The sequence below is a fragment of the Lissotriton vulgaris genome, chromosome 12 (assembly GCF_964263255.1).
Source record: "Lissotriton vulgaris chromosome 12, aLisVul1.2, whole genome shotgun sequence".
NCBI classification, from domain to species: domain Eukaryota; kingdom Metazoa; phylum Chordata; class Amphibia; order Caudata; family Salamandridae; genus Lissotriton; species Lissotriton vulgaris.
Window position 1 is genome coordinate 605093556 of NC_141700.1, and position 12638 is coordinate 605106193.

Here is a 12638-nt window from a genome sequence, read left to right on the forward strand (position 1 = left end):
GTAAATAATGTTCTGTGATGCTGCGTATTTTGGGGTAGCATTGCTTTATTATGTAGAATTTTTTTAAACACAGTAATACTGAGGAAAGATTTCACCCCATCAGTATCAGTTTATAACCAAAATACAGCAATTCACATCAGAAAGATGTCTAGTCAACCTCTGTGAAGGGCCTCCCAATCCGCAGGAATACGCGCTGCCACATTAGAAGCTCACCTGGCCATGGCCGGGAGCAGCAAGGGTGAGTACATGGTGATCAATGTGAGTGCATGGTGATCGGTGCGAGTGCATGGTGATTGGTGCGAGTGCATGGTGATTGGTGCGAGTGCATTGCGATTGCTGTGAGTTCATGGTGATTGCTGTGAGTGCACGGTGATTGCTGTGAGTGCACGGTGATTGCTGTGAGTGCACGGTGATTGCTGTGAGTGCACGGTGATTGCTGTGAGTGCACGGTGATTGCTGTGAGTGCACGGTGATTGCTGTGAGTGCACGGTGATTGCTGTGAGTGCACGGTGATCAGTGGGAGTGCACGGTGATCAGTGGGAGTGCACGGTGATCAGTGGGAGTGCACGGTGATCAGTGGGAGTGCACGGTGATCAGTGGGAGTGCACGGTGATCAGTGGGAGTGCACGGTGATCAGTGGGAGTGCACGGTGATCAGTGGGAGTGCACGGTGATCAGTGGGAGTGCACGGTGATCAGTGGGAGTGCACGGTGATCAGTGTGAGTGCACGGTGATCAGTGTGAGTGCACGGTGATCAGTGTGAGTGCACGGTGATCAGTGTGAGTGCACGGTGATCAGTGTGAGTGCACGGTGATCAGTGTGAGTGCACGGTGATCAGTGTGAGTGCACGGTGATCAGTGTGAGTGCACGGTGATCAGTGTGAGTGCACGGTGATCAGTGTGAGTGCATGGTGATCAGTGTGAGTGCATGGTGATCGCTGGGAATGCATTGTGATCGCTGGGAGTGCAGGGTGAACGTGAAAGTGAAGGCAAGAATGAGAAGGGAGTAGTCTGAAAGCAGGGTGCATTCCCAAAAACTTGAAGCGTAGGGTTTCAGATATAAGTTAAATTATTGCTATAATGGCATTAATCCGGGTTCGAGGGTGGAGGAAATAAATAATGTGCTGATCCTGCAACAAACTTCCAGTCTAATGATTAGGGTTACCAGCTCATTATTTTGATGGCCCAGAAATAAGCAGTCACCTACAGCTGTATTTTTTGCACTTATCTGTGAATACTTAGAACAGCAAATATAAATAGAAAGCACTTTTAATTGTGTTCTAGGGATGCCTTAATGATCCATGACTAATAATTAAAGAGAATAAAGGCAGAAAAGTCCCATACCTAATTAGTACATACTTTTTTATTTATAACTCAATTTAGTGTCAAGAGTAGGCCTCTGCAGGATCTTTAAACAACACATAGCAGGCATGTTTCTTTTGGCTACCCAACTTTATATTTATTTTCATTAAATGCATTCTCACACTACAGCAGTAAGTGTAAAAATACAAATGTAAGAAATAGGCAGAGTGGGGGCCCAGGGGGTACTGGAACCATAAAAAAACGAATCTTTGGTAATCTGTTAACAAAGGCATGTAAATATGCTAATGGTCTTTAAAGCCCTATGAAAACTCGGGCCGGAGATAAGACTCCAGACACTGCCCAGCCAAGGCCCCAGGAGCGCGAGCTGCACTGCAGCAGCCCGTGCTGAGACACAGGATGGGGGAGGAGGGGGGCTGAAGCCCTGGAGGCAGAAGTGACACTGTGAAGGCGCGACCCCCTTTGCATCGTTCACGGCCCCCCGGGGGTCGCGCCCCACCGTTTGAAGACCCCTGACTTAGAGAGATATTATGCACCAACAGTATGTGTAGCAATTGACATTATAGTTTTAATAGACTACTTTAGCAAATGGGTTGGATTAGAAATTGTCAAGAAAGCTGATGCAGAAACAGTGATAGACTTTCTTAATGGTGTATTTTTGAGAGAAGGGTTGCCTAAAAGAATTATCAGTGATAATGGAACACATTTTACAGCAGCAAAGGTAGAAGATTTTTTTTAAAGGAATGACATAACACATGCATTGACGTCTGTATATCACCCTTCTGGTAATGGAGCTGTAGAGCGGTTTAATCGCGTCATTAAAGGACAATCCAAATTGCATGTGAGAATAAGAAGAGTTGGGAAATTGAGCTTAAAAAAATGTTGTGGGGTTATCGTCTCACATCTTCTCTCACTGGTTTGAGTCCATTTGTGATGATGAGAGGTAGGGAACCGATCACAAGGGATAATATAGGATGTATGGATAGTGCAAAACATATCGAATGGTCACCGGAAAAAGTAAAGGAGAATATCATAAAAGCACAACAAGTGTACAAAAGGAACTATGTTAAGAAGAATGTGACAAGGGTGGAAGAACTTGAAGTAGGAGATTGGGTAAAAACTAAGAAGTGGGGATAGTGGCAAAAGGAGAAAGTGTATTTTCAAGGCCGTGTATAGTTGTGGAATGTCTAAGAAACTCGGCTAGACTTAGTGATGGTCGGGTAGGGCATATGAGTTGAATAACTAAGTGTAAAAATGTAAAAAAAAGCAGAAGAGGAGGATGTTGGGGGAGCTACAGCTATGTTCGAGGAATGGTTGTGGGAAGATGAAGTGGAAGATGAAGTAAGAACTGAAGAAGACAATTGTATAGAAAATGAAGTTGTGTGAACAAACTTGTACAGATACAAGGAGATTGGGAAGATTTGGAAGAGTCATATATACTCCTCACAGACTTGAAGATTATATGTTAGTTTAGTTTTATTTATTTATTTATTTATTTATTTATTTTTTCTTGTAGTTTTCTTTCTTTTTTTTCTTCTTTCCATTGTGTTGTATATAGTTTCCATTAGCTTATTTATTATTGTAAAGGGGGAAGATGTGTTGTGTTGTAGTATTCTTAGTTAAGAATGTGGGATGGATTCTTAGAATAGGAATGTGTGTGTGGGGTTCCAGGGAGGGACAGTTGATGAGGGAACGAAGACAGGTAGACATCGTCAGTGATGTATGATAAGCAGAGTTGCCAATAAAGAAGATAAGAAATGAATCTGGAGTAAGTGTCTACCTTACACTGATGGGAATGCGTTTGGAAAGGCACTTTACTGTATCCAATTTGAAAGTGTTGAAAACGAATGAAGCATTGCGATGATGTAGCGTCGGTGATTGAGCAGAATTGCGACACTGTTCTGCCACAAAGACCAGAAATCATTCTACTAGCAGCCTGGTGCCATTATCTACCATATTCTAAGAATGTTAAACAGATTCCTCAAGCTTCCTTGGCATGAAAGCAAGCAATGCTTCTCATCAGAGAAGCAAATGTATAGCGACTACAGATGGCTGGCTACTGCGTATTCAGAACGTCTGGCTATGGAAAAACTGACGAGACCATTGAAAATAAAGTCTGAAATTTTGAAACCGGTTGGGTACCGAAGTTGTGCTTTCCTTCCAAGGTGTTCGGGGAAATACTTTTCCTGTCTGATGCATCAAGGTCTAGGAGGAACTGAGCCAAATGTAATGAATCCTACCTGGAATGACTTGGAATACTGCAAGTGAGAGTAACACACCTCAAAGGGCTGAGCTGACCATGAAACTCACTAGATTTGTTTTCTTTGCAGTAGAGCATTGTCAATGATTTGTATCACTAGATCTCATTGTAGGTATGAACTTGGGGTTTCAGGGTGAGCTATGGAGAAGTAGGGGGAGTAGTTAAGGTTACATGTGCTTTCTTTTTTGTTATTCCCTTTGGCTGGGAAATGTTTTTTGGATGCGATATATGAAAGCTCAATAAGAAAACACTTGACTGTAAAGGTTTCCTTCCTGTGCTTAAACGCAGATGACTCTCCTCAAGACAGACTATATAATCATATGTACTCTACAAATAGTATAATCTATCGACCTCTTCTTACTTGGGCGCAAGAGGTCATTAACTTCCCATGATTTTGCAAGAATATTCACTGCCACGTACAGGAACCTCCGGATAGTCTATTCTTTTGCAGCATTTGTAACAGTCCTAGCCGCCACTGCTAGGTTCCAATACTGTAAAACGGACCCTTCTCTTCATTTCCACTTAACCAAATCCATTGTTGCCTTGTCCTGAGCGAAACTGATTTCTAGAATTATTAGTCTTTGTGCCACGATCGTCCCTTGTTCCATGGATAACATTTGATAACCCACCCAGAAGCACTTCCAACTCCCCTTAACTTCACTTAAGTTTGCTATTGATGTGTCTCAATCTCAATTATGGTGATAACAGTGCATTGTTTTAAGCAGTAAAAATGAGTGGCACTAAGCCGCGCTGTAATGGGCCCTAAATAATATATTTTGTCATTTATATCCTAGCTTGGACTATGTGTCAAAAGGGAAAGGTCCTAAATATTCCTCAAAACCCCCTCTCTCATTTCTAACTTTTACATGTTAGTAAGGCCGGCCTGCTTGCCTGCCCAGAATAATGTTTGGTAATCGTATTTGATTGCATTTGTAAAAAGATAACAGAACTTAACTGCAATGTTTAAACGAGTCTAGACCTAATAAAACATTGCCTATTTGAAAGAATATATATATATTTTTTTTTGGGGGGGGGCTGATTTTAATTGTTTTACTGGTGGGGGGGCGTAGTATTGAAAAGTTTGAAGACAACGGCCTTAAGGGCTAGTGTGGTTCTTGATGGGATAGGAGAGCACAGGAAAAGAAAATAGATGGGTATCCGCACAAATGGAGAACTTTAAAAAAATCTCTCAAAACCACTTTTCGTTCTTATATGCCTCAGAATTGAACAAAATTCTTTTAGCGCAAGTCTGTCACTTCATCCTTCTCAATCGATGTTTTTCTTTTTTTTTGACAGATGAGGACTCCCCAGCCAATTGCGATGGGGACAGTTCTTCAGATGCCTTTTAACTGTGCCTACGGATGGCCTTAAAGCAAAGCCACACCAAGAGTGGTCCCTGGAACATTGGCGGTCAGTATGAAACCTGTCCACGAGAGAAACCAGGAATGCCTTCCTCCGAAGAAACGGGACCTTCCACAAAGCACAGAGGAGACTCCCAGTGCTGCCAACATCTCAGGAAATGACACACCGCAGAGCAGTGCTGCAGAGTGGCCCAGAGGGGTGCTGGTGGCGGCTGGGCAGAGCCATATGGGATTGAGATATGGTGATGGGGGTGAGGCGCTTACAAGCGTGACTGTGGATCAGTATGGCAATGTCTACAGAGTTGCTGTACCTGCAGGCAACTTGGCCTCGTCTGCTCTGCACCCTGTGGTTAATATGAGTCCGCTTTCTCATCCGTTCAGTGTAGGTGCCCCTGTGCTGCAGCACCCAGGCATTTCTTATTCCCCTATCCAGTATGCCCCTCTCTCACATACCTCAGTGCAGTTTATAGGCTCTTACGCAGTTCCCTATGCAATGCCTCCTGGGTTTTTGCCCAGTTCTTTGGTGTCCCCTTCTGGCACACTGGCACCCACACACATTCCCCATTATGTGCCATACAATTCCATACTCTCTGATGGAGCCACCCCTCCCCCACAAACTTCACATGCTCACACATTCAGTAAAGCTCCCTCTGTCCACCATGCTGCTGCTTCTGCTAGTCAGTCACCCCATCATGCCAGTCCTCTGCCTATAGCAGTGTCCCAAGGTAGAGTGCCCGTTTACTACCACACTAACTCCCGGATTCCTGCCACATACACTTTGCATGAGGCATCCGAATCCAGCCCTGGCTCGCCTCCAGAGAACATAAAGGACCGATCTCCGTTGAGCGTTAACCCTGCCAATGGAGGGCAAAGGGAACAGATATGTAACCAAGGAAGGAGGGCAAGTCAGGCCATCGACACCCAGGGCCAAGGGACAGATGACTGTACAGCTGGAGCTGCAGCAGAAAACTTTGTAAATTTACAGATTTTTCAGGGTTACCAAACTAGGCCAGAGGTCGCTTTCACTGCACATCGAGGAACACCAGACACAGACCTTGAGGTTCAACGAGTTGTAGGTGGTTTGGCTTCCCAAGACTACCACACTCTGCTGACTCAGAGAAAGGATGCCTCCAGCCCTTTAAATCTGTCCCAACATGTCACTGAACACCAGGAGGAACGAAGGGGCTTGTCAGCCCACCATGCACAGAGAAACCCCCCTCAACCTGTTGTGGAAAGAGGCCAGCTGAAACATTTGTATACCTCATCCTTGGATCAAGCTTCACACGCCCAGTTACAGAGAGCCATGGTGATTGCTAATGGGGAAACTCTTCTGGTTCCACTTGGAGCAGGACAAGGTCTGGTTTCCTCTGCAACAGAACTTACAAAGGGTGCTTTGGAAGCAAAGAAACCAGATATGCCAGCAACTGAGAGTTTCCAGACAAAAGTGCTGACCTTTCCAGCAGTAGCAGACGCCACCACTCCTGTTCAACCTGTTCTTGTCCAACCTCCGACCCCTTCTCCTCTGCCTTCTCACTTCATGAAGGGGGCAATAATTCAGCTCGCTACTGGAGAGTTGAAACGCGTAGAAGAGCTACAGACTCAGGATTTTATTCGAAGTGCAGAGGTGAGTGGAGGATTGAAGATTGACTCCAGCACAGTGGTTGACATCCAAGAGAGTCAGTGGCCGGGGTTTGTGACATTGCACTTCATGGTGGGTGAGCAGCAGAGTAAAGTTACCCTGGATGTGCCGCCTGAACACCCTTTTTTTGTCTATGGTCAGGGATGGTCCTCCTGTAATCCTGGGCAAACAACCCACCTTTTTGCACTGCCCTGTCACAGGTTGCAGGTGGGCGATGTTTGCATATCTATCAGCTTACAAAACTTGAGTGAAGGTGCTGTCTCGCCATCTGAGTACCCTCAACCTGTCCAAATGCCACCAAAGGAGAGAACATTGCAACACCCAAAAGAACAGGCCCCTTCAGTGGAAAGGAACAGCGAAAGGAAAAGTTACACATGCAAAGATAGCACAGTCCATTCCTCCAATAACGATGCTTCAAGCCCTGCAACTGATAGTCCCCACTGGACAGGACCAGCTCCTGGATTCCAAAGATATGATGTGCAGTCTGAGGGGCCTCGACCCTCACCTGCCCGTCCCTCTTTCATTCCACAGGAAGTGAAGCTCTCCATTGAAGGGCGGTCAAACGCAGGGAAATGAAAATCCCTTCAGTGGAGAGCATTGCACAATGAAGCCATCACAAGCAAGTAAAGTTCAATTTGCAAATACGGCTGTGGATATTCAGCCCATTTTCTTAAGATGCATCTTGAATCAACTTGTGGTGACGCTTGAGTTGGGCTGGGAAAGGGATTTGACTCGATTGGTGCTCAGGATGTGCCACATCCCTGAACTGGTCCTCTGCTTGTCAGCTGCAGGAATGACACGAATCTTGAAATGGGTCATCCTTCAGGGTGGCATTAGACCTGCCATGTGGCGAGTGATGGTACCCAGTGTGGCAGCTGATGCAGAGAGGGTGGAACTAGACCTGGAAAGTGACTGGTCCCCTATGTGAAATTAGATATGGAAAGTCGCCTGCCTCTATTTTGGCACAAGGCTCTGGCCTTCCGGCTCCCATGCAGAAGCTAGAGAAGCTGCCACAGAGGTGGTAATCCATATGGAAGACAAGTAGCTTTTGACTGGTATTGAAAATGGGAGGCAGGTCATCTTAGAGTTCCACTGGGGATTGCGGTGACTCAGGCGTAGCACTTAAGATGGGTAGCAATAGTGGCATGGAGCGCTCCAGAGATGTGGTGTCAGGCGCCCTGTAATGCAATCAAAAGGCTCTCTGGATGCAGTCTAGATGGGTTGTGACTGGCTTAATGCTTCCGTAGAGCTGGGGTGTGAAGGGCCCTTGGCTTCAGCAGAGCAGGGGTGTGATGTGCCCTTGGCTTCAGTAGAGCAGGGGTGTGAAGGGTCCAACGCTGCAGTAGAGATGGATAAGAATGGCTCAAGGTTGCAGTAGAACTGGTTGGCAAGGGCCCATGGTTGTAGTAAAGATGGGATTTGAAGGGACTAAGGCTGCAGTAAATGTGAGATGTGAAGGGTATATACCTGCTTTAGAGTTGGAGTGTAAGTGACCCAGAGATGGCGTAGAGGTGACGGCTCCCAGGCTGCATTAGAGATGGGCTGTGAAGGGCCAAGGGATGCAGTAGCAGTGAGAGATTAGAGTACTCTGAATGTAGTAGACATTGAGGGTGAAGGTCCTTTGATCCATGCAGTATAGGTGAAGGACAAGGAATGCAGTAGAGATATGGTAAGAAAAGCTCTGGAATGTAGCTGAGGTCGAGTGGGAAGATTCTGTGTACTGTAGAGATGTCTGTGTGTGACAGGATGTGTAGATGGAGCACAGGTGCATTTGAGGACACTGGGGATGAAAAGCTCTGGATGCAGTTGAGATGAATGTGTGAGGAGATTTATATATTAAATAAATATTCGTTGTAACGGTCTCCATGAGTGATGTAAAAATGGGATGTGGAGGACTTAGGGGTACAGTAGAGAGTCGGAGTGAAGAGCTCTGAGGAGAAAGTAGAGATGAGGTGCAAAGGTCATGGATGTAGTGGAGACCTGATCGATGGAGTGTAGGTCTGCTATACTGATGGGACATTTTGAGCTCTGGATTTGGAAGAGATGACGTATGAAGGGCCAAGAGATGCAGTAGAGACTGGTTCCGAGGAGTTAGGGATGGTGTATAGATCGGATTTGAAGCCTTCAATGAATGTAGTGGGGATGTGGTTGGAAGGGCCTTGGAATATAGTGAAGGGTACAGTGTTGCAGTAGATCAGGTACATAAAAAGTCATGTAAAGAGCCTGAGATGTCATAGGGCAATGTGCAGTGGATGGCTTTGAAGATGCATTAGTAATGATGTGAAGCCCTGGGACACACTAATGATGGCGTCTGAAAGGCTCTGTCTATGCATTTGAAATGGGGTTTTAGTCACCATTGGATACAGTAGACAAGGGATTGTGAGCTTTCCTGGGATATCCTGTGGATGGGTGTGCAAAGCATAGTGGATGCAATGGTGAAGTGGTGCGAAGTGATCTGGTGGTACAGTGGGGATTGGGTGCCAGAAAGTGCAGGGTTTCATTAATTTTGAAAACTTCCTACTAGATGCTACAAGACATCAAGTGAAACAGACGAAGAGGGAGTGCGTCGGGTGCTAAAATGCAGCCGCAGTGATGCTTTTCATTAAAAATGTTTTTCTTGTCCATTATTACATTCATCTTTGGCTTAGGATTTCCTAATATGTACGTACACCAGTCAGACAGAACATCTGTTAATAATGACATTCTTGACCCACCGTTTGTGGCACATTGCGAACAAGTTAAAATAACAACTTTCCCAAATGTGTTGTCTGAATTGTGGGTTACCCGGACGGGTTAGTCTGTCCAGGGAATGTCGAGAGGTGTGTATTGTATCTACATGCGGGAGGGGGGGTAATGAACTTCTGAACCGGAGTTGGGCTAGCTATAGTAGTTACTCTTTTGTTGAGTTTGCTCACAGTTCAAGAGTGTGCTTGCGCCCTGCCCTGTGATCACGCCCGGTTCCCCCTGTGGCCGTAAAACTGGGCACTATTTCATGCCATACATCTGGCAGTGGTTTCCTGTGCACTAGTCTCAACGTTGTCTTCTCTGCCCCCACCCAGCTGGACACACCTGTCTTCCACCGTCTATGTGGTGAGTCGTCTGGTGACTTCCAGTGCTCAGATATGTTTTCGATAAGGTGGAATCAGTCTAGGCATTAGTTGTTTCTGACTGTAATAGTTGTGATCTTTAGCATAATGAATGCCTAGGGCACAGCATGTACTTGAGCGTTAACTTTTACTCTAACAAGAGGATATCAGCTTAACGCATTATTCCACAAGAGATGAAAAGGGTGCCAACCCACCCCCAAGGTTTAAATTGAAGGTATTGCTACTGTCCCATAAAATATAACAAGTTAGGAGCATGAAAGCTACTGACTATTCTAAATGAAGAGAAAAGCCAGGTTCTGTAATTGGTGGTTGCTTTAGTGAAGAGGGACTGTATTTGTTTGATTTTTGGATTGTTTGATTAAGTAATTCTCTTGACTAGAACTGTTAGATCACTTTATACCTCTTTTCTCTGGTTCTTTGAACTTTCTTTTGGATCTAATCTTTTTTAATTTGTTGGGGGTATTGGATCTACTAGAATACCCGCAGCCTTCATTTGTAGGGCAGCTGGTGGCACAAGTGCATATGACCTTACCTAAAGTTCTCAGAAGTATCAAAAAAGAGCATTACATTCCTGCTTTTGGGAAAGGAAATTTGAGCATGGAGAGCTGGTTCACAAGAGGAGTGAAGATTGCAACAAGTACTCCAAATTCTAATGCTGAATTATTGTGTATAGTTAAGCCAATGTATACAATCTGTCTTCTTATATATGTATAGAGGTAACGCCTTGCCCACACCTCAACACACTTACAAGGGCATTTTGGCCATGGGAGTACGGGGGTGCATGTATCTGTGTTCTCAAATTCGGCAGTGTTGAATTAATGCATTGTTTGTTTTTAAGCTGCTACTTACCACAGTAGCTATCTTCAACTGCAGATGAGCGCTAGGTATATAGAATATTTCTGGCCCTAGTTGTTTTCTGGGCATGCAACTTTCAGCTGCCTTTGACATGTCATGTACTATGATCAGACTCCATTACAGTGGCAAATTGAATTTTAAGGGGAAAAAACAATAAATCCATTTCCACTGAGCCGCACCTGCTGTTTTTCTTCTCTGTACCTCACTGATAAGTGGTTTCTTTACCTCTCTCAACCCTCTACGTGCAGTCTTCACTGCTTCCTTTTGGGACACATGCACTGTTTATTGTCAGTTGGTAAAAAAACCCTAACTGTACTGTTAACTATTCTGTGGCCATGTTGACTTGAAACGGTTGCACCTTGGAGCACCAGATACAGTGCCTGCGAGCACTGAGTCATAAGTTGTGTCCTGGTGTTTACTGACCAGAGTTCCAAGAGAGATGGATTTTCCTTTGCTGGCACTGTACAGCTCAACTTAAAGTGTCTTTGGTAACCCCATGGATTACTTTACTTCCGGTATGTGCGTCTACATCTCATAACTTACCTGTGCTGATGGAAAGTTCTTAGCACTGCCTGCTCTGTCTGTTGCCACACTGTAGTACATGAAGGGGAATGCAGGTCCACGGTCCTCTTCATATCGGCCCAGTGCCGTATGTAACGCCCACAACCTGTCCTGTCCCTTTAACCAACAGCACTTTCCATACAGTGACTACCAAACTCAGAGGTATATTTTTAAAAGCAAAACTACAAGTCCCAAAATGTAATATTTTGTTAGCTAAAACAGTAGCACTGGATATAAGAGTCATGCACTGACCCACTGGACAACTATGCTCAAAGACACTCGCTTCAGCAAATTGTCTGCACTGAAGAATCGTTGACCATATACACTCCTGACTGGTACCTGCCTGTGACTTTTGAGCACTGCATAGCAACTTCACTGCTTTATCAGATACACCATATTAGTGACCGCTGCCTGTAAAGATTGAAAGTCTCCAGACTATCCTGGTGCTCACATGAAGTAGACTTTGGCAATACTCAACTGTCTTCCCTGACTACCTGCATATAGACTGCACTGAGGTGGAAGTGCCCCCCGGCCATTACAGTTTGCAGTAAGAAGTATTTAACTATGAAAATAAAATTTATTGCTACAGAAATACTGCTTTTAAGATATTTCACCCAAACTTAAAGTGGCAATCCATTGTGAAGAAAAGTAGCCTGTTGGAAAGAAGATGCCATTTATCTTTGCTCTCCTATAGACTTTCAGATCTTTCAAAAGTAATGTTTCCAATTTTTGAAGGACTCTATGGTTCCTTCCACTGGGATTATAATCCACTTTCATGCCAGGAGGAAGTAGTTCTCCATAGTTGTTACACAGAGCCAATCTGGGCATTCAATATGGTTCCATTCACGTGAAATTTAGTCATATTTAGATTGTATCCTAAGCAGGGTATCCTTTAGTAAGGTTTGAGTAATCCATGATTTTATGAAGGGGTGCCTCCTAATAGACCTATTGAAATCTTTTAGAAACTGATGAGTCATCATTTGAATCCATGCATTGATGCAAGGTGGCGTTTTTTATAGCTGGCACTTCTAATACAGGTTTTTTATTTTTTAACTTTTTTTATTTATTGAGGGTTTAAGCCATCCGGCATCAGGAAATCTGTACAGATGCAGCAAAATCCCAGCATAGTACAATCTAATAGGCAACAATTCAATGTGGTCATAACATTTCCAACATTTAACAAAGTTTGTTGTGGAAAAATCTACACATGAAGTAGACAATACCTCCAGGACTAGAAAGAATATATCAACAGCAGATATCAGCATCAAAACTTTTTTCAATGCTTTTAGCGGAGTAAATTCCCCAGAAACAAATCATCAAAAGCAACTCAAACAAACCCTCCCCCCCCTCCCGGATCACATACATAGAAATTCTTCAGCTATGCCATATGTCACGGCATCTAACCGCTCTGAATGACCGTATTACTTTATGCTGAACCTAGGAGAGCCCGTCTGCTGCACCACAACTTCAACATCTTCTTTGTCTACTTGTGTTCCCTCCGACACCTGCGTTTCAGTGGTCTTCTCTAGGGGGACCT

General features: G+C 44.5%; 1 protein-coding gene across 1 annotated transcript in view; it reads left to right on the forward strand.

The window, feature by feature from the left end:
- ATXN1L (ataxin 1 like) overlaps positions 1-10713 on the forward strand; it is a 60856-nt gene extending 50143 nt beyond the window's left edge. The window contains exon 2 of the mRNA XM_086945491.1: positions 4875-10713. Within this exon, the coding sequence (XP_086801617.1) occupies positions 4995-7154 (2160 nt within the window). The 5' untranslated portion in view covers positions 4875-4994 and the 3' untranslated portion in view covers positions 7155-10713. The remainder of the gene's footprint in view (positions 1-4874) is intronic.
- Positions 10714-12638: the final 1925 nt, after the last annotated feature.